The sequence below is a fragment of the Xiphophorus maculatus genome, chromosome 15 (genome assembly GCF_002775205.1).
Source record: "Xiphophorus maculatus strain JP 163 A chromosome 15, X_maculatus-5.0-male, whole genome shotgun sequence".
In the NCBI taxonomy this organism is placed as follows: domain Eukaryota; kingdom Metazoa; phylum Chordata; class Actinopteri; order Cyprinodontiformes; family Poeciliidae; genus Xiphophorus; species Xiphophorus maculatus.
The window spans coordinates 6437152-6458024 of NC_036457.1; the positions used below are offsets into that span (position 1 = coordinate 6437152).

The window sequence follows — 20873 nt, forward strand, 5'->3', positions numbered from 1 at the left end:
CTGCACAGGCTGCACAGTGGTGCAGTTGGTAGCATTGTTGCCTTGCAGCAAGAAGGTCCTGGGTTCGATTCCCGGCCCGGTGTCTTTCTGCACAGAGTTTGCATGTTCTCCCTGTGCATGCATGGGTTCTCTCCGGGTACTCCGGCTTCCTCCCACAGCCCAAAAAACATAACTGTTAGGTAAATTGGTCTCTCTAAATTCTCCCTAGGTGTGGTTGTGTGTGTGGTTGTGTGTCCTGTCTGTTTCTGTGTTGCCCTGCGACAGACTGGCGACCTGTCCAGGGTGCACCCTGCCTCTCACCCGGAACGTTAGCTGGAGATAGGTACCAGCACCTCCCAACCCCACTTGGGACAAGGATGTAAGAAAATCGATGGATGGATGGGAAAAAAAGGCAAATATCTCCTGATATTGCCATCATAAGAATTTTCTGTATCATGCAATTCAAATCCCCTCTTCATATCTTACTTACAAATCATTAGTTCCAGTAGTTGTGTTAGGGACATTAGTTAGAGACATAATTGCTAAAAGTCACAGGAAATGAGCACATTCTTTAGTCTGAAAACACAAAAAGTCTTGAGTCACTTGAAAAGGAAATATTAGCTATGAATAAGCTGCTATAAAAAAAAGAATACACAAAGTTCTAAAAGAAAATATGCCTGCAATAACATAGACAGCTTCAAAGTTTTCCCATTGCTTTGAGTCAGTGAACAGCTGCTGATAATATGACAAACACAACATAGGCGTGTCTGCAGTGAAACAGATGGATCATTTTATGCATTAGGAATACTCAATTTTATGGGAGGAAAAGAATTGGAGGCACATGGGAAAGAAATGATAAAAGTAACTGTCAAACTGAGAAAAGTCACAACATTCAAAGTAAAGATGGATGCGCCTCAGAGGTGAAGAAGACTGTTTAAATACATCAATCTATGGTTCTAATTGTCAGGAATTTGTTACATACCCAATGGAATGTGGTAACTAAAGTACATCAAAAAATCAAATTTAGTTTAAATAGATCATGATTGTACAAATGTATTACATAAAGACATTTCAGTCAGGATTGTTTGTCCCAGACACTGATGAAATTTCTTTATAAATAGCCATTTTTCATACCGAGTCCTATTCTGATGATTCCGTAAAATTAAAGGCATACAGTATATCCACTTGAAAAATTAAGAAGTTTTAAAATTCTGTAAAATAACACACACATACAGTACATAAGTATGTTGGCTCTGCTTCCAAGATATGCAAGATGTAGCTGCATGTCCTATCTACCATTCCTGACAGTGACTGATATTTTGCAGAGATTTCTACTGGGAGTCTAAACATACAGTATGTCTAATACACACATAAGTACTTCACAAATATTACATCTTGCTTTTCCTAACAATAATTTCATACGGAGCAGTTTACCAAGGTGTTGGGCTAGTTTTAGCAAGCTTACTCTTCATTTAAATACAACTCATAATTCGAATCACAACATATTTCAGTGCAGTTCCAGTTATTCTAGTGTAGAAACTCTTAAAAAAGTTGTTCTCCAGTGTCATTGATTTATTGCTTTGCTTTGAACGTTTTAAAATTGTATGACTAGTGTTTCATCTCCGCTCTGACTAACAACTCTATGTACAAATCTTTTGCTAAATTCCCAATAAGCAAAGCCGCAAAGTCACAAAATTACTTCAAACTATTTTTATAATTGACTGTGTTCATGCTCATAATGGTCCTGAAGGTAATATTAAGATCATGAAAACTCAAGATTTCCTTACAAATCTATTTTCTGCTGATTTGTTTTAATGCATCAAGTCAAATCTCTTAATTACATTTAGACATCTTTTTCAAACTTGAAAAATTATTTCGGCCATTGGAAAAGACTTCATATAGAAAGTTTCTATTTATTGTCAATACCTTTACAAAAGTAAATGTTGTTTAGTTTAACAGCACAGGCTGTAAATCTGAAGGTCAGAAGGGAAGTTATGTAACCAACATCTGGTCACACATGTGCAACTTTAAAAAAAAAATCACTTGCCTACAGAGTGTTGTATTGCTTACAGTTTAACAAAACAGTAAGCGTGTACTTGGAAATGAAAATCTTTAGCAAACTTTATTTTTCAGATCCAATTAACTAGCTCCAGTTATAACTTAAAAAAAAATCCTGTAATAAAAGAGCAAGAAAATCTAATTTTTCATTTGAGAATATTTCAAATTCCATGTATTTCAAATGAACAACGTCTTTGTTAGAATTTCCCTATCCAATAGAAGACAATGAGTCAATTGAGTACCAAGAAGATAGCAATGGGCTCCTGTAGGAATAACTGTGCTGACAGACCTCCCACCTACTGCCAGAACAAGCCTCGGGCGCAGCTGAATGCTTAGGTCGGCTTTCTTCTGTGGGGCCAAACAAGGTCAGCAGAAAAAAACAAAGTATAAATCCCAAAGATCTTAAAAAGATGAATGTTTCGGTCTTAATAGGGGAAACATTGTGGAAAAACAACTCCCCATTGCATTTGAGAATGTGGCACTTTCTTCTGGTTTAGGAATTTTTCCCAATAGTCAAATCTTAAAAGTAATGAGGAGTGACAAACATAAGGTGAACACAAAAAGACTGAACTTTTTTTTTTTACCAATATGGGTCTTTGTACAATTTATGCAAATGCAGATGTGTGAAAGTCAAAGAGTTTTGAGCGACTATATTCTGTCAACTACTATTTTATTTGACCAACCTGTTGGTTTTTTTTAAATGTTTTTACCTTTGATGAGAATTTTGATAAGTTATTAAGCATCCTTAAACAAAAACATTGACATGAGCTGTCTGAAGTAGTAGCTCATTTCTACTTTTATGACCCAAGGGAACTTGGAGTAGAGACATTTCAGATGACTCACAACCATCCTGTGCTCCAACTCACACACAGCCTCAGCACTGGTAGACATGCCAGTGCAGCTGATAACATTGGAGCTACTTGCTCTTGGACGTTCTTGTTGGTTGGAACTCATTATTCCCTAAGCTACAGCTGATTAAAGGCTTAATATTAATATTTTTGATGTCTTGAAAAAAGCAAAGCAATAAAATGCACAGTTTTAACATTGTGATGTGCACATGTAGCAGTGAGTGTCTATTTGTATAACCTAGCAAAGCCATAATCCATGATGAGCAACTGATACATGACATCTAGAATCTTTTCCCTTAATCTTTCTCACACAAGACAAATGTGAACCAAGATTAAAAAATTGCTGTACACATGCAGATGACAAAAATAAACATTTAAATGAAATATTTTTAAAATAGAGTCAGCATCTAAAAATGTGCCAAAGGATATAGCAAAAAAAAATCATGCTAAAGTCTGAGGGGTGCCAAGAGTGTCGCTTTACATGCTGGCACATGTAACAACTTGGGAACAGTACTGCAAAGGACTTTTTAAGAGTGTGCCATTCCCTCCTGCCTGGCACCCTACTGCCCATGGTGTAAACATCCTTGTATGAATTTCTAACGGTAAACAGTATCTGTAGCACTCATCCAGATAGAGCAAGTAGAGAAGTGAAAAAGTCAAAGTAAAACAAAGCATAGTGCAATTCTTATACTTGGAAACAGAAAAATTAGGCATATTTCACATTTGCAGTCCACAAACCATGTAAGGAAAACGGCAAGCATGTGGAAAGTAGTGCCCCATTAATGCAACTTTTATGTCATACACAAAAGGCATGTGTGGTGGCCCCTGGCATCTTACAACTTTTAGATGTGTCTCTGCTTCAACACACCTGAGCCAAATAATCAAGTAATTAGCAGGACTCTGGAGAACTTGACCACATACTTAGGACGTAAGTAAACCATTTGAGGACTAGAATTTCAGACCCCTGAGTTCAACAAGCCAAATTTTTCAGATATTTATTTGTTCTGGATAAAATAACTCAAGTGAACAAAGAAAAGAAGATAACTCTTCTTAGCAGTTACATACACAAGATTTATCAATCAGAATTTTGGTCAGTCTTGGTATTTCATTACTTGATACATGGCATCTAGAATCCTTTCTTTTATTTAGCGCTTTTATACAAGCGCTAAATAACTCCAGCCATTATGATGTTATTTGCAAGACAAACTACTAGGCTACTTCTGGGCCTAACAGGAAATTAGACTGAAATAATTCTATCCATTTTAGTCTTGCCCAATCACATGCCAGCACCTAAAATTCCCCTGGTGTTGTTAGTCTATTATTACAGGACTGCAAAGGTGTCATGTCGACACATTCATGTACACATACACACACATCATATTTCTACATATTTCATCTCATGTCACATGTACACATTTGCTCTGCACTGGGTTCTCTGTGGATTTGCCTTGAACCAGAATAATGGAAATACAAGAAGTATAATAGAAATGGGAAATTACCTACAGAATGTCGTTCTACACATACACACACAGTTATTGATGAGAAAAACAACTGGAATAACGGGAAAGCAAAAAGTGTATACACCACACATGCATTCATTCTGCCTGCATTTTTCTCTCTTTTTGTCAGACACCCACACACACACGGTGACAGAGGTGCGTATAAATGTTAAATCCATAGCTAACCAGGCCAGCCTAATAGACTCTTATTCCTCTGACGCTTTATCAGCTCAATCACACAAACATTCAGCCCCAAAATAATGGCCTTTCTGTTTGCTGCCTCTTGGTGTGTGCATGTGTGTGCCCCTCTATCTCAGAGCTGTGCTGCCCAGACCATGTGCACCGAATACAAATCGGTCAATAAGGACAGAAATGGCATTTGCTGGGTTTTTGAAGAACAATTTTTTAAATTCTTCTATTTAATGTACTGTCGGTCAACTTGACTGCATAGATCTAAATATCATTTTAAGCTACCAATGAGAAAATGTTTTCATATTAGGTACAAGCTAATTCCAACTTATCTTTGAGTCAAATTTATTCAGTCGAGCAAGAGGTCAGAGATCCAATGATTGCGGTTCTCAAACCTGGTTTTGTCAAGATCTGTGTTGCCACTAGAAATATAAAAAGTAAATTCTCCACTGTCTTGGAAAGATATACACATTTCTACATAAACTCTGCATCTCTGCAAACATAAATAACCTGTGTTGTGTTCCTTAAGTCTTTACTGTGAGATCATTTTCAAACATCATGCATAATCAAACAACTGCCTAATTACATTCCCTATATGTTTAAACGTGACAAAAAATTTTAAAGCTGCTTTCACCGTTTCTCCTCTTGCCATTTGGCATATCTAAACAAAGTTTTATGTGGGCAAAAATGAGAACAAACATACCAGAGTATCATGTATAGCTTCTAGGTTTGTGTCACTAAAATCAAACTAATAGCATTCCACAAGTCTTAGGAGGGAAATGTCACAAATTACCATGGTGCATTCACAACCAACACCAAAAATATTTGTAAGTATTTACATTCACAGGCAGAAACTGTTAAGAATATCGGATCCTTCACCAGGGAACCCATTCAAGCTGAAACTGGTCCCATTCAGTGACAGGACTTGCATACGTGCCAAATATTTAATGCATATTCCATATGGTTGAGGAGTTTACTTTAAGCAGTGTAGAGTTTTATATTTCAGTTGTTTCCTACATCCCAGGCTTAGTTTTGAAATAAAGTGACCAATACCTTTAAGAATATTTTTAAAATGCTCTAGAAAGTAGTTCTACAGTAGTTTTCTCAAACTAAAGCTCAATGCTCAAACACCAAACGGTTAACAACCATTTTTTTTATAGCTGTTTTAGATTGTGGTTTTCATTAACATTAAAATTCTATTCTTTTTTGTTCTGTCCAAATCTATCCTAAACAATTTTAAAACTATTTGGTCAATTAAAACAACTTTTCAATTCCATTTAGTAATTAATAGGTTTCCAATTATTTTCTCATTGTTTAGACAAAAAAGTAGTTTCTGCATCTTTGTAAGACATATCTTCAGAACAATTCAAGTTAATTTGGGGGGCTGCCCTCAGCAAGATAGTTGGGTGTAATCTCAACACCACAAGGCAGTGTAACGTGACCTTTGACAGGTCAAGGTTCACAAATGTGACAGGTTAGAGGCTGGCTAATACTAAAGGTCAGGACACCAAATAATTGCAGCTGTACACACAGAAAGAAACTAACAAATGCTTCAAAAAATATCCAAAGGCATCCTTCTATGATATCTGTTTCTTGGAGACAAACTCATATTGTTTAAAGCATACTGAAACCATGTGTTGAACACGGATGTTGTACGCAAGGGAAATGGTCATTTCCAGCAGTGTTTAAAGCCAGCTGGTATCAATACACAACTTCACAGACTTGGAGGAAACCCAGTTCTAAGAACAAACCGCAGCTTAAACATTCTTACAACACAGTGGCCCACAGCAGACATGCAAACAAGCGCAGAAGAATGTCTCTCTTGGAAGGCAGTCCATAAAATTGTGTGATGTTGGTGAAAGTCTGGTTGAGTCACTTTTTTAATTATGTCTGAGGGTATAATCTGTTACAGAGATGTGCCTTCGAAATTTTTCAGTCACAATTTAATCACACAGAAAATATTACAGCTAAATTTTCTTTTTATTCTTGTAGCCGTAATAAACCAATCAAATAAAAATTAACTATAACCCCTTAAAGTTTAGTTTTCTTCTTTAAAATACACGGTTAAGCTTCGGTAGCCAACAGAAATAAAACTATATATATGAAAGTCTATCAAAGCCAGCATCGGTTAGTCATTAATGTTAGGTGGTTTATAGCAAAAGGCAGCTTTTCTATGTTTGGAAATTGACTACTACCTTTTAATTAAGATCATAAACCACATCCTAACTGACTGGAAACTTGTATAGAACTTATGAGAGCAATTAACTTGTTTGAAACAGGACTGAACTTGTCTCATTTGAAAGATAAATATCTCAGCAATCATAAAAACCTTATGTCTGCCCAAGGCAGACCACTTTCATTCAACATCTACAACTGACTCAAATTATGCAGGCTCAAAAAATGGTGAATAATTTCTAATTTAACTCCAGAAATTAACAACACATATAGCATTAGAAAATTTAAGCTACAACTTGCCATGTATATTGGCAAGATTCAAGTCCTGCACCATGTAGCAAGCAGGATTAATATGTATGATACAAAAAATATATGCATTTTGGAGTGCCCTGGTATACTGTAAGTTCAGATTTTAATCTACTTCAGTGCTGTGGTGTGACCAAAACCAGCTATTTATGCTCAAAACCCCTTCGTTATGAATACCTTTAAAACAATTCTGCAAGGATGAGTGGGTCAAAATTCCTCCTCATTGGAAGATTTGTTGCTACTTATCACAAATACTTATCAGGTTTACGTCTTCCCATTAAGCCAGTTTGTATCTGCACTTTACCAACTTGGCTTACAATGGAAGCTAAAAACTATGCTTTATTCCCCAAACTTCTGAATTTCTCGAGCCCAGAAAAAGAAGTTAGTCCAAACTAAATCCAACAAATAGAAAAACAAAATAAAAAATAAAGCTGGGGGGTGTTTGTCTTGCTGTATGGCTCCCTTTGAATTGTCTGGGTCAGACAGATTTCTCCTGTAAAAGACAGCTTTGCTCTCAGTGTGCTCACTGTGGATAAACAGAGGTTTTGAACTGAAGTGATTTAAGTAAGAACAAAACAATAGGACCTCCAGAACTGATGGGGAAGAAGGAGCAAGGCAAACAATCCCAGGCTAGGCACGGAGCTCGGCTACGGCCGCAGAGGTTGTCAGCGTTACTCCTACACAGGATGAAAAGAAGACAGTGAAGGGGTGGTGGAGATGAGGGGCAGGAGGAAGGAGGAAGGATGAGTAGTGGATGGGGGGAAAGTGCGTACAAGTTCTGCATGCTTTTAGACGTAGTGCACTTTTAAAGAAAATAAAAATATTTATGCCAATCACAATTTCGTCTGTCAGTTGTTTTTGTCTGATTCAATATTTAACATGTTCTTGGTGCAAGAAGGGAGGGGGAGGAAAAGAAGAAAACATGGAGGAAATTGAGGGGAATAAATGAGAAGTGGAAAATGAGCGCAAACGGGAGGCCAAGGAATGAAAGGGGAGAAGAAAAAAACAAGAGATGAGTGATAGGAAAGAAAGAGTCAGACATGAGAGGAAAAAAGGATTTGGCGATGCAGAGGAGGGGTATCTGTATGTCTGTGTGCGTCTTTCTAGGGGGGCTCATTATTGGCACCATGTGTTACCACAGGAAGCCCTCTGGGAAAATATAAGCACCCCAAAAGATCAGACAGGGGGGTAAGATGAGAGAATGGCATAGAAAGATGAAGAGGCGGAGGTCACTCCAAACTCTTTGCAGCTGCAGACATTTGTGTGTTTATGTGTGTAAGGGTCAGCAGTGTCTGTTTTCTCAGCGGCACATCTGTATGTCAGGCATACTGCGCTGCAGCAGCGAGTTCACGGCATCAAATCCCACAGCCGACATAAAGATCTGTCTATCTGTCTAACAAACCTTCCATCCTTTGTAGGCATATGAATATTTAAAATACCTCTAGTCTGCTGGGCTTGATGGGATTTTGAGAGTAGATCTGCTCAGCTTCTGCAAACAGACTTAACAACCAACATCTGTTAAATATTGTTTTTTCTGCGAGGAGCGGATTTTGTTGTAATACAAATGATGCAAGCAAAGAGTCTGCAAAGAGTCAGAAAATGTAGCAACTGCTTATTACAGATTAACTAAAAGTGATTAGCAATGCATTATTAATAAAAAAATTATAAATAAAGGTTCTAGTTTGAAGGACATTTCAATAATTGTACAATTACAATGTTAATTTTGTTAATTTGCTATGAATTTCAGATATTCCAAAAAAAGAGAAAAGAACTAGCATCACAATTTACAGTAGGAATTTACACTAGACAATGATGACAATATCCAATAGAGAGAATGGACATAAGCAGCAAGTAAATACTGTGGCCAATGAATGACTTTTGACACATTCCTAAATTCAGAAGCATATTCATTAAGCCCATCTGAAATTTTTTCCTGACAAGAGCAACTCAAATGAAAAAGAATAAAAATAATGATCAGACAAAGCAGATGTTCAAGTGGCAGATGATTCACCCTTACTTGTCTGGGACAGAGTTTGAAGGGATCTGCATAGTTGGGCCAATATCCCAAAGTCGTGACGAAAATTGAGTCATTTTGTTCTCAACTTCATGTCTTCTGCTTCTCCTTTTCAACTTTCCAACCAGGGAACGTTTCGAAAATTCTGTCCAATGTGAAACTACGATTGGACAAAATGTTGTTTATTTCCCCAACTACTCAACTTCCAGAAGTCAGTTTTTCAGTCAGAATGGATAGTCTTTTAGGAACTATTTTCTGAGGAAGTATGCTAAAACACTGAACTCCCCCTTTTCAGTTCTGGTCCACTACAGCAGGCAAACGTCCCAACGATGCCTGGCATTCTTTTTGTTTTTCTTTACTTCTGATAACATGGAAAATAAAATGTTACAACTCATTAAAATTTATTTCCTCCTCTGAACTTCAAAACTAGTAACAGTCATGTCTCCCATGATTGCGGTGTTTACTATACTGTTGTAAACCACACATATGACAAAACATCATGAGGAGGTTATTTCACAGGAGCTCAACTTGGTGTGCCTTGAAAACGAATGTCCTGCAACCATGTGACAGCTCATTATCTGTCAAATTATGATCTGAAGCTAAAAGTGAAATGGACAATGATTGCCTTCGGGACATAAAGTGCTGCAAAATTTTTCATCTGATTGGTTTCTGTACATGCTCAGCAAGTTTTAACTGTTTGCAAAGGCATTTGGCCTTAAAAGTTCCAAGAAGTTTCTTTATGATTTGTGCTTTACTTTTCAAAGTATGCTACCAAGTAAACTAAAAGTAAATTTCTGCTGCAAAGTAATTTAGGAATACAGCTGCTGAAGATGTGTGAAAAAATTTGAAAAGGTCACAGGAACGAAACCATCACACTCCACTGCTGCAGTTATTCAGAGTGAAGATGGGTAATTTTATCTATTTCAGCAATGTCAAGTACAGGTTGGAGAACCATAATACGGGGTGACCTCGTAAAAGGCCATGTTTTAGCGAAGGTAGCAGGTTTTGCTGGGTAAACATTACAATTTGTTTACCTTCTATTTCTTTATAAAAGCTATGCAAACACATGGAATAATTTATAAGCCATATGTATCCTAAATTTGGAATCTAATTAAACCTACCTGGATGTTGCACCTTCACCTGAAAACACTCATTAAATTTATTTTTCAAGTTCAATATTGTTCCCAGCAAATCCATATCTCACAGCAAACAGTCTTTTGCACAACACAAATGCACACCCCCTTATATGAACTCGCAAAAACACACCCACAAGAACACACCCATACACACACACACACACCCTCACACTTACCAATTCATCAACTCATGCCCTGTTTCTCTCTGTGTCTAAGCCCATCGTGGAATAGAGCTGGGCAGAGCAGCTATTGTGTCCCTGGTAGAATTAACTATTGATTTTCTCCTCAGCATTATCAATGCTATTCTGACAACAAGACAGCCAGGATACACACACAGTAGCACACACACATACACAGACCCGGATTTTATTTACAAAAGAAAAAGAAAAAAGATTTTGGTTTTTAGGAGAATGAACTGTTTAACCAGAAAAAGGCCATAAGTCAACTAACACCATGATGTTGCAATAAAGCCAATAATCTGCCACACATTGATAAAAGCAAATAAGCACATTTCCAAAACACACAGCAGCAAACCTTTTTTAATAGCTGTAGTATACATGAAGGGCTACAACAAAGCCCTTCAAAATGGAAGACAGTTGATGTATGACAAGTTGAAACTACAATCAGATGAAATTTGTATTTGTAAGTCTCTAAAAAGCTGCATTGACTTTACACTAATTACATTAAAGTACTTGAATATTAGATTTTAGTAATCTAATTTCAGAACTCATTTGAGAAAACAATATTTCCAGCAGCTTTAACTAAATTTACCAAATCAATATTAAATATATAAATAGTAACTATAGGCTGCTAAAATGATTGTGTATCAAACTATGTTAACTGTATTCCTCTTATAGAGTTGCAATAACAAAAGTTAATATAGTTAAGATATATTCCATTCTGTTTATCAACAACTAAACCAGGACAATGTTTTGCTAAAATATATGAAATGTATAAAGCACAATTAAAGCAATTTTCTAAATATGATTTGACAAAGAGGACCATTTATCTAATCCCCTCTTCGAAATAGGAAAAGAAACGAAAACTTGTCACTTAGAGTAGATGGCCAGTGTGCTTACTGTAAAAGTCAGAAAATTTCCACAAGAAAATAGTTGTTCATTTAAACTTGTCAATATCTACAGTCAAAACAATACATAAAATGTTAAAAGCAAAAAACACTGTGCCAAACTTATTTTCGAACAATGCATGGAAGGCAGAGGAGAGGGAAACAAATCTCCATGGCTGCCTGAAATAGAACTGCAGAAAAGAGTGGCATCTCAGGGTCACCAGTTACACCATCCCAATGCCAAACAGTTCTATGGGAAGCAGAATAGGAAAAACATTTTCTGCTTTACCATCATAAAAATGGAAAGGTGAATTTAGCTAACTGTGAATAGGTCTTCAACTGAACCCATGTGCTGCTGTCCGATGACTGATACTGAACTTTATGGCAGTAAACACCCCATGTGGGTCTGGAGTGAAGAAAAGGATGTTATAAGGGTCCTTTATACACATAGGGCAAGTAATCCGAATAACCAGTAAAGTTGCTGGTCTATTTTTCTTTCTAAAAGCTCTGAATAATAGACTCATGCAGCTGAAGTTTAACTGCATGAGTTTACATAATCTGTCCAGTGTCCTTTAGTATGGACAAATATTCAAACTAAAATCAAGATAATTAACTGCATTTGAAGTCTTTACAATCAAATCCTTCGTCCTGACCACAACCTAACTGTCAGCAGACGTAAAGCACCAGTTCAAATTAGCACCTGGCTAATTTTAGCAGGTAAAAAGATCCTCTAATATCCAAGCATTTAAACACCTGTTGGTGTTTGTGCGATCAATGTCTTTGACACAATGTCATTGGTGATATGTTTGCTGCCTTGAAGCAAAGGAGAAACAGTAAGACTTGTTTGTGCAGCAACCATGCAACATACAAATTCAAAATGTTGTGACTGTTCAATTTTATTCACTTTTGGTTTGAATGCTGGTAACTACAACTTATATAATTGGGTTAAAGGTAGCAAAACAATCACACTAATCATTGCAGTACAAAGTCAAAGGTGGAAGAAAGAGAGTTCACAGAAATCTGAATTCTGCATTTAGACATAACGATCAATCTGTCTCCCATATTTATTTTTTTGTAAAGGTTAAAACAATGCTGAAAAAGACTAAGGGCTCATCAACTACTTTATGCATTCAAATTCAGTCACCAATTCTCAACTGTTCTTAAATTCACATCTTAGAAACATACACTGAAATTAACACACCTTCAAAAAAATCTCTAATACAACTAAGCTGGATTTACATCATGTTCACTGCATGACCAGTGTTGACGTCTCATCACATCATACACTGCCCAATTTGGGTAAATCAACATTAAAATAACCTGCAGTTACTTAAAGATGTTTTAGCCACAGAAAGGTCAATTTTGCCAAGCAAATTCTGTGATAGAAGGAAAAAAACAACAAATCATCGTATCACTCTGCAGATGTGATTATATTAACATATGATAAACGTCAACAGGGAAATCAGTTTTCCCAGCCTTCCTAATTCTTTGCCTATTAAAGCTGCATAATAAGGCTTCTGAGGGAAGTGGATATTATGAGTAAGTTACATGGTTTTGCCAAATAAAATGTTGATTTCCCAGTTGATTCACAATCTAGATTCATTTCACATACAGACATATACATTCATTTGAACCACTTACAGTTTGAAAAAAAACATAAATAGTGACACTTAAGCATAAATACCAATGCATCAGGAGAAAATCAAAAACCTATTCTGGTTAAAATGATGATAAACCCAGGAAAATCCCACATTTTCTAACCAAGTCCTCCCACCTACTTGCAATGGAAAAAGTCCAATAAACTGTGGAAGTAGGTCTACCCACACACACACAGTCAGTAAATGAAAGAGTAAACTCAATAAGACTGAAGCACACTGGATTAAGTAGAGACCCTACAGGACAGTCTTTGATTATCCCTCCTGCAATGTTAGTGCAAAGCTCAGGAGGAGCGTGGCAAATGTTGTGTTCAGACAGCAGGGAAGCGGGGGTTTGTCCCATCAGATCATCAGTTCTCAAAGCCACACACAAAAAGAGCCTTGTAAAAGCGCATGCAGGGTCATTGTGACAGAGTAAAAGGCTTAATGATCCCATCTCTTAAGACTGTAGGACGGTTAAAGGATCTTCTAGTTTCCTACCACACTGTACGTAAATCTCCTCCCACAGATATCAAAGTTGGAATATCTGGTCTTGAAATTAAAACAAGACGTTTAGTAAATTTGAATGAACATTTAACACCACCAATAAAAATAAATAAATAAATTATCAGCCAACAAAACCAGAGCAAATACATGACAGAGAAAAAAGTTAGGAAAGCTTTCATTATATTTTGGACTCTTGCAGTTTTATTATACCACAAGTTTTATCTCTATGTCATCATCTCTCTTAAAAACTTTATCCTCTCCCTTAGTTCCTCTGGGCCATCCATCTACCCACTTCATCTATCCTTCATTAATATCTCACCCAATGCCTAACAACTCTTGAAGACCACATCTTCCTTTCTCTTTCAGACCTGGGCCTCCTCCCCCTCCTTTTTTCTTCTACTGATTATCTCCTGGTGTCTGTCTGAGCTCCGTTGCTGACAGAGAGCATGCCTGGTTGACACGCCTAGTAATGAGGCTGCTAACACAGATGGCCTCTCCCGCCTTCTTCTACTCTCTTCTCTCTCTATCTCATACACACACACACACACACACACACACACACACACACACACACAAGTATGCAGAAACGCTCCCATACTGATGGCAGCCCCCCTCCGTTTCCTCCGCAGGAGGTCCACAGCACTCCTGAGTTAAACACAAACAGGGGATGTTCTCAAGAAGATAAATAGAAAAAGGCATGGCAAGCAATACCTTGTTCTAATCAGTTTGGAGACAGATAACACCACCAAATTCTCCCTAAGCATGGAAATAAACTCAATAATCAATTATATCTTTATGACCAGTTATAAGTAGAGTTAGAAAATAATGTTCTTCTGGGAAAACTTAGATCCTGGCTTATGCACAGAGGGGGATAGACCAAAGCATGTGCAGTGCTAAATCAGGTTCAAGCCACTGCCTGCTTAGCACATTTTTATATTACCTTCAAAAGGAACCCAGACTTGCCATTGTCTTCCTATACAATTTTGCTTGAGAAAATTAGTGAAGTCTCTTTTGTCTTATTGCACATTTTGAGACCAGAGATGTCTACTCCATCTTCAGACCACAATGTTGCGACAGCGATCTAGAATTTTATCCCAGAAACAGGAAAACACAAATACAGGTGACATTTTTCTGCCATGCTCGCTCAGATAGTTATGGACTTTTCTGAAAACTAAAGCGGAATCCAACTCAATATTAGGCAAATTTTATAACACCGTATCTGATTTTTACTTGAGGAAACACATTAAAAATATGACCTTCACACAACAGAATTTCTTGATATGCTATTTGGTGTTTTTTTTTCTTTTCTTTTCCATCTCGGCTGTCAGTCCTCATCTTTAACTAGGCTCTATTGTTCATTTTTCATTGTTGACAATGTCACAACCTAAACACACACAAATACACACAACACACGCCCTATAAAAGAACAGTCGCTCTTTCTGGTTCATTTCATGGCACGATTTGTTCCAAAAGTAGATTAATCAATTCAAGTCTCATTCCTTACTCAATTGAGGTTATCAAATTCTTTACACGTTTTGTTTTTTTTCCCCCAAGTGTACTAAAAATTCTATCTTTTTCAAACAGAAAGTGCGTAAAGAAGAAACGTTTAATACTGGAGTGTCGTGATCTTGGGTTGTTTGAGTTGGTTTTGGGTTTGTTTATTCTATGTTCCTCTGTCTCTTTCTTTGTTTAGATTTGTCTGTTTTTTTCTAATTTTAGTCCAGTCCTTAGACATTCTAGTTTATTTATTGTTTCTCGTTATTCTTGGTTACTCTAGCTTAATTATGTTTCGTAGATCTTGTTATTCTTTAGTATTAGATTTATTTTCTAGTTAACTATGTACTCTTCCTCACCCCTTAAGTCACTTCCTCTGTCTCTCCCCTCACACCTGCAGCCTGTTAGCTCATTAACCCAGGTTTTTTGTTCAGCATTCAATCCCCCAGTACTTAAGCACCTCTTCTCGTCTTACTCCTTGCTGGTTCCTCCCGTACTTCCCTGTTTCACGCCATGTGGGGCAACACGAGGGGCCTTGCTGGTTTTTCTCTGTGGAAAATATTTTTTGTTCTGCCCTGGCTCCCCATGGTTTTTAAAAGTTCATATTTTCATCATTTTTATTAAAATCTTCAGATTCACTTGATAACTCAGCCTCCCTACATATTGATCCAGTACAGCCTCCATAGCCTCATCATGACACAGAGAGCTGTTTATTGTAAGGATCTGTGCATCTTGGGCAAAGAAAAACTGTTATCCTCTTATATATATATATTTATACCGTGTATATATATATATATATATATATATATATATATATATATATATATATATATATATATATATATATATATATATATATATATATATATATATATATATATATAAGGATAGTGCCAAGAAACAAATACAGCAAAGTCAAGGCAAAGGCTGCATGTACATTTTATTAACAACATAAAACTGGAAATATCTGGAAAACATCAATTGCGCCTTAGTTTTGTTTTGAGTTTTTATAAAGAAATTAATATTACTCATATTATCTTTCTTTGATTAGATTAGTCTGGTTTATGAATAGAAATGAATACTATTCATTTCTTTATAAAAGGGGACAGAAAGTATGTATAGATGGATTAAATAATAATTAAAGTTTGCAGACAGAGAACTACAGTATATGTTTCATGGACAACATAAACTGGATTGACATTATGTTGAGAAATCCCATTATTCCTTTTTAAGTTTTTAAGTTTTATCTTCTCTCTACTGCTGACAAACCAGTAGAGACTTTGACCCCTATTTAATTGCACTGAAACTATATGTCTGAAAGGTTGCAGTTCATATCACCCTACAATAGTATGAATATGGACAAAGATCACAGGAATTACCCAGTAAGGAACACATAAGGACTGCACCCACCTAGGCCAACACTTCTTTAAACTACTGCCAACAAGTAGATGCTACAAAGCCTTTTGCACCCACACAAGCAGACTCAAAAGCTGTTTTTTCCCCAGAGCATTTACTGCTCTATATTAAGATACAATGTTGACTGCCAAACAACAAAACCACAAAATTTTACTTCTGTCCATTAGTTTTAGTCAATACCAACGCAATAAAAAAAACATTGACTAATATGTACAAACATCATAGTACTTGTGCACAATAGAGTCTATGTGTGTATAGTTATGAATCTAATCTCATTGCTCTACACATTTGTGTGGATTGTACCAACATTAAATCTATTCTTATGAATAGCATCATTCTAATTAATTTTATGTTGCTCATTGCGTGTGCTCCATCTACAGTGATGAAGATTCAAGGTCTGCCAAAGGATCAAAGTGGCTCTGTCAGTGTAAAAGTCAGATTTTCTGATTACTTCAAGTGGTTAAGACTGTTTTAGACTGTATATATAACACTGAAATTTCTTCCCTACATGCTCAGGTGGTCATAAAGTATCGAGAAGAAAAACAAGATAACATATCAACAACACTGTAACACTGTAATGGATGTAAGGGTCTACATCCATTATACCACTCTCTATTACACTTGTTCTTTATAACATTATAAATCCACTTTTTCTCTGTACATTTAGACGGAGATTATATAAAACTCATACTTTTAGATGCACCAAAATATGTGGTAATTTTTTCCTCTCCACTGTCACCACATGCATGCTCAGTACTAGAGATTGCTGTAATGTCAATGTGAATGCTGCAAGTCTGACTGAATACAATCTGGAATTTATATATGGCTGAATAAAAATGACTATTTTTGTAAAGAGTCTTTAGATACCCTGAATTGAATCCTTAAAAAAGTATATAACATAAATTCAAGATTTTTTACTGCGGTGTCAGACAAGATTCTGATATCAGTATTAAATCACAATGACATAAGACGTCTAACACTCCAACATTTAACAAAAAACATAACTTACTAAATAACACGTGCCTTTTATCTTATGCTATACTGCAGGATAAATGATTGATAGTATTAAAAAGTTAAACTTGAAAGACTGATTAATCGTTTTCCTGCTGCAGTCCAAAGTAGCCAAATGACATTTTTCTGCCTCTTAACACCAGAGGATCTTTAAAAGTTCATGATGTAGAAAGGTTCAAGCACTCAACATAATTTATGGCTTTAGAAATAACACGTCTGTCTGTAATCTCCGACTTCTCAAACAGAGCAAACAAGCAGGCCAAAATCTCTCTGCAAGTCCTTCTGGCTCACATGTGTTCGTTCCTGTGTTCATCGATAACGGGAGTTTCATCTGATCCCATTTAAAACTTTTCCGTGGGACTTAGTGTGCGTCGAGATGTGGTTCGGCTACACACAAATGGAAAAGCCAGACCAGAGGAAGTGTTTTTCATAGGTTTGTGTCAGATATTGAGTCGGTCTTTTAGCTGTAAAGTAGAGTTCGGGGCATGAACAAGGACCTTTCTTTTCGACACCGAGCTCTGGTTGTCACTCTTAAACGACAACAGCGGCGGCTATTGGAGCATCGATTACCTATCGTTCTCTGATGACTCACCTCTCTGCTGGGTATGGCAGCATTGCCATAGCAACGCGTCGATAAGCACCAGTAGGGAAAGAAGTAGTACTCGATCCATCTCGCGCTGTGTAGTTTGATGCCCTGCTGCGCGCCGCGGAGTGCGCGCCGTCCTCTCCGGCGCTTTGGTGTTGAATGACACAGAAAAGTTTCACACAAGTTGAGCCAAACTTTTCCTGCAGGCCTCCTCCTTTTCTCTCTCCTCCTTCCTCCTCCTCCTTCAAAAATAGTGCAGAGAGATGGATGGATATGAAGATGGATAGACATAAAAACCTCTCAAGGTGAGACGGGCACTAAAACATGGCATCTAAAAGGGTCCTAAAAAGTACATCAGCGCTTTTTTCCCCTGAAACAGAGCTTGGAGATAAAAGCCTCAATACTACAAAGCAAATAAAATATAACATCAACTCCGTCCTGGTTAATACAAACAGAGCACACAATGGGGGAAAAGTAGATGTGGAAAAAAATCTATTTGTGCGCAAAAATACTTTGAAACATGAGAGAAGTTTTTGCCCTGCTGAGTCCTGTAAGCTACATACACTACTGTTCTATGGCTCCTCCTGCTGCCCTGCACAACTCACCACACTCTGGGGCAAAACATGGACACCTATTAAAACACAGCTGGATGCTGCTATGAAGTGTTAAGTGAAGGAAAACAACAAACAGCTTGGTTGTGTGTACAGCATAAATTATACATGTAGCTCAAAACATGAATTCCAAGCACTCTGTGTTTTGCACAAAAGATATTAATGTATTTATGTTGCAAAGCAGCATACAAGACTATAAAAATCAATGTTTATTCACCTGGAGAACAGATTGCATAAGATGCAACAGTGACGTGGTCAACGGGTCGGCAATTCAGCAAAAGCACTTTTGTATTTCTTGAACAAGCTTTAGGTCCTTGAGCATCTGTAGTAAGAACGTTCCATTTTCTGTAACTCCGTTGGTAAAAGTGCAGACTTTTCTGCAGTCATCTGGGGAAGCAGCAGCATCAGAATCAGTCACTTAAAAATGCTGAGCAAGCTAGTAAAGACGATTGGCTCTTTTGTGGGAGAGGTGATTAATCACAGAAAGATGGTTCACAAAATGCTAGCCATTATAGAAAACACTCAACATTCACTTTGCATCGTGATCTGACGACAACGCGTTCTGTGAGAAGTTTATTCAGCACGGACCACTGCAGGAGATCTTTTCTGCCCAGAGCTAAGAAGCACACTAATTTTGTTTTGCTTCCAATTAGAAAGACTTTCCTGCAGTCTTTAAAGCATCTTTACCTCTCCAGGCTTTCAGAAGGTCTTTAAAAGTTTTTGATTTTACGTGGGTTTATCAGTCCCAGGGATGCTGACACTGACCATACTGTCACCATACTGACACTAACCATACTGTCAGTGTCAGTACGGTGTTTTGAGATTACCAAAATAGAGGCAGGGGCAGAGTTAACACAAGTTAAAAAGGTTTAATGACAATATTTGAAACTTACTAATAATACAAGTCCAAAATTCAGATTCGAACTATCACCACAAATCCAACAACAGTTAAGCAGATCACCTGGCAGATCCAGTACTGAGAGAATGAAGCAAAAAGTGATATAAAGGGTGATTACTAAAGCTGAAAACTGGTGGAATTAATTTCTGCTGAAAATGACAATCAAATGATGGAATTTAATGTGAGGCCTGATAATAAGAAACTAGCTCGGAGAAACAAGAAAACAAAATAATAATTAAGCAGAGTATGACTCAACAAAAGTGATAGAACTTATAAAAGGACAAATGTAAGAGAAGAAATGATCACAAGATGAAATCAGTGCGCTTTCACTTACTCTTTTATTGAGTGTAGAGAAGAGCGCACTAGTCCCCCTAGTGGACTCTTTTGATTATGGCGCCAACGCACCCCTCTTCCAGACAAAGGACCCAACTACATTCCTTGCACACCCCAAACCAAACTAAATTAATGCAGATAATCAAAACAATTAGATCTAATATTAACAAGATAAAATGAGTATTATACCCTGCAACAAAAGCATAACTCAAAGAGTAAAACGAAAATGTAACTAAGACAGCAAAAGACTGAAGTACCAGAAAACAGGAAGTAAACAAAACACAGAGCACAAAGAAATCAGACCACCAAAATAAAACAAGAAATATTTTAGCTGTTCCTAGGACTGCGCTCTTCTGGACACTTTGGTTGTTCACACATACAATAGAAACCAGAAGTTTACATAGACTGAATAAAAAGATACTTTTAAATCAGACCAAAAGTTAGAATTACCAAACGTATTTATATGGTAAAAGATTTTTCTGTCAAGCTGTGGTATTATTAGTATTTTCTGTTAATTTGAAATGGTAACAAAATAATTATTTGCAAAGTTATCTACTACACAATTTAGTAGTCTTAAGAATGTCTCAAAGATTTAAAGGTCCAAATTTGGTAGTTCAACAAAAAATTATGTAAAAAAAAAAATTTTTAAAAATTCTCAGTTTAAAAAAAATAGTACCAACAAAAAGGATTTATTTGACTTTTTAGCACCATAATTTAGAAAACAAATTAATGATATGAAAGTTTTGCACACATCTTTATATACTAAAATATAAGACTATGATTGACTATTTTCAGGAGCACATGCAAAGGGTTTTTTCCATCGACTGCCTCTTTGAGTGTAAACAAACCTGCTGTGAAGGCCATTAAAGCTGTTTAGTCCTTCACTGCTGAAAGCACAGGCATATTATAAAGTTACAGCTCAACAACCTGTCAATCACTGTGTATGAATGCCTTATTTGAAAACTTTTGGGCCCACATTGTGTGCAGCTATGTGTGTGTGTGTGGGCGTGTGTGTGTGTGTTTGGCTGAACATATCTATTCAAATGTGAGTGGGGTTATAACTCTGAACCTCACAACACATGAAGGCAGAGTGTGTTGGAGCCAAGGCTGAAG

The 20873-nt window shown here is 36.8% G+C and overlaps 1 protein-coding gene across 9 annotated transcripts in view; it reads right to left on the minus strand.

Annotated features, from left to right (window-relative positions):
* lama2 (laminin subunit alpha 2) overlaps nt 1-18108 on the minus strand; it is a 156758-nt gene extending 138650 nt beyond the window's left edge. For 4 of the 9 annotated variants that reach the window (XM_023347288.1, XM_023347287.1, XM_023347289.1 and 1 more), the window contains exon 1: nt 17925-18106. In XM_023347288.1, coding sequence (XP_023203056.1) covers nt 17925-18003 — 79 coding nt within the window. In that variant the 5' untranslated portion in view covers nt 18004-18106. Of the gene's footprint in view, nt 1-17924 lie in introns of all 9 variants that reach the window. The other 5 variants (XM_023347282.1, XM_023347284.1, XM_023347281.1 and 2 more) reach the window with 2 other exon arrangements.
* Between the last annotated feature and the right edge of the window lie 2765 nt (nt 18109-20873).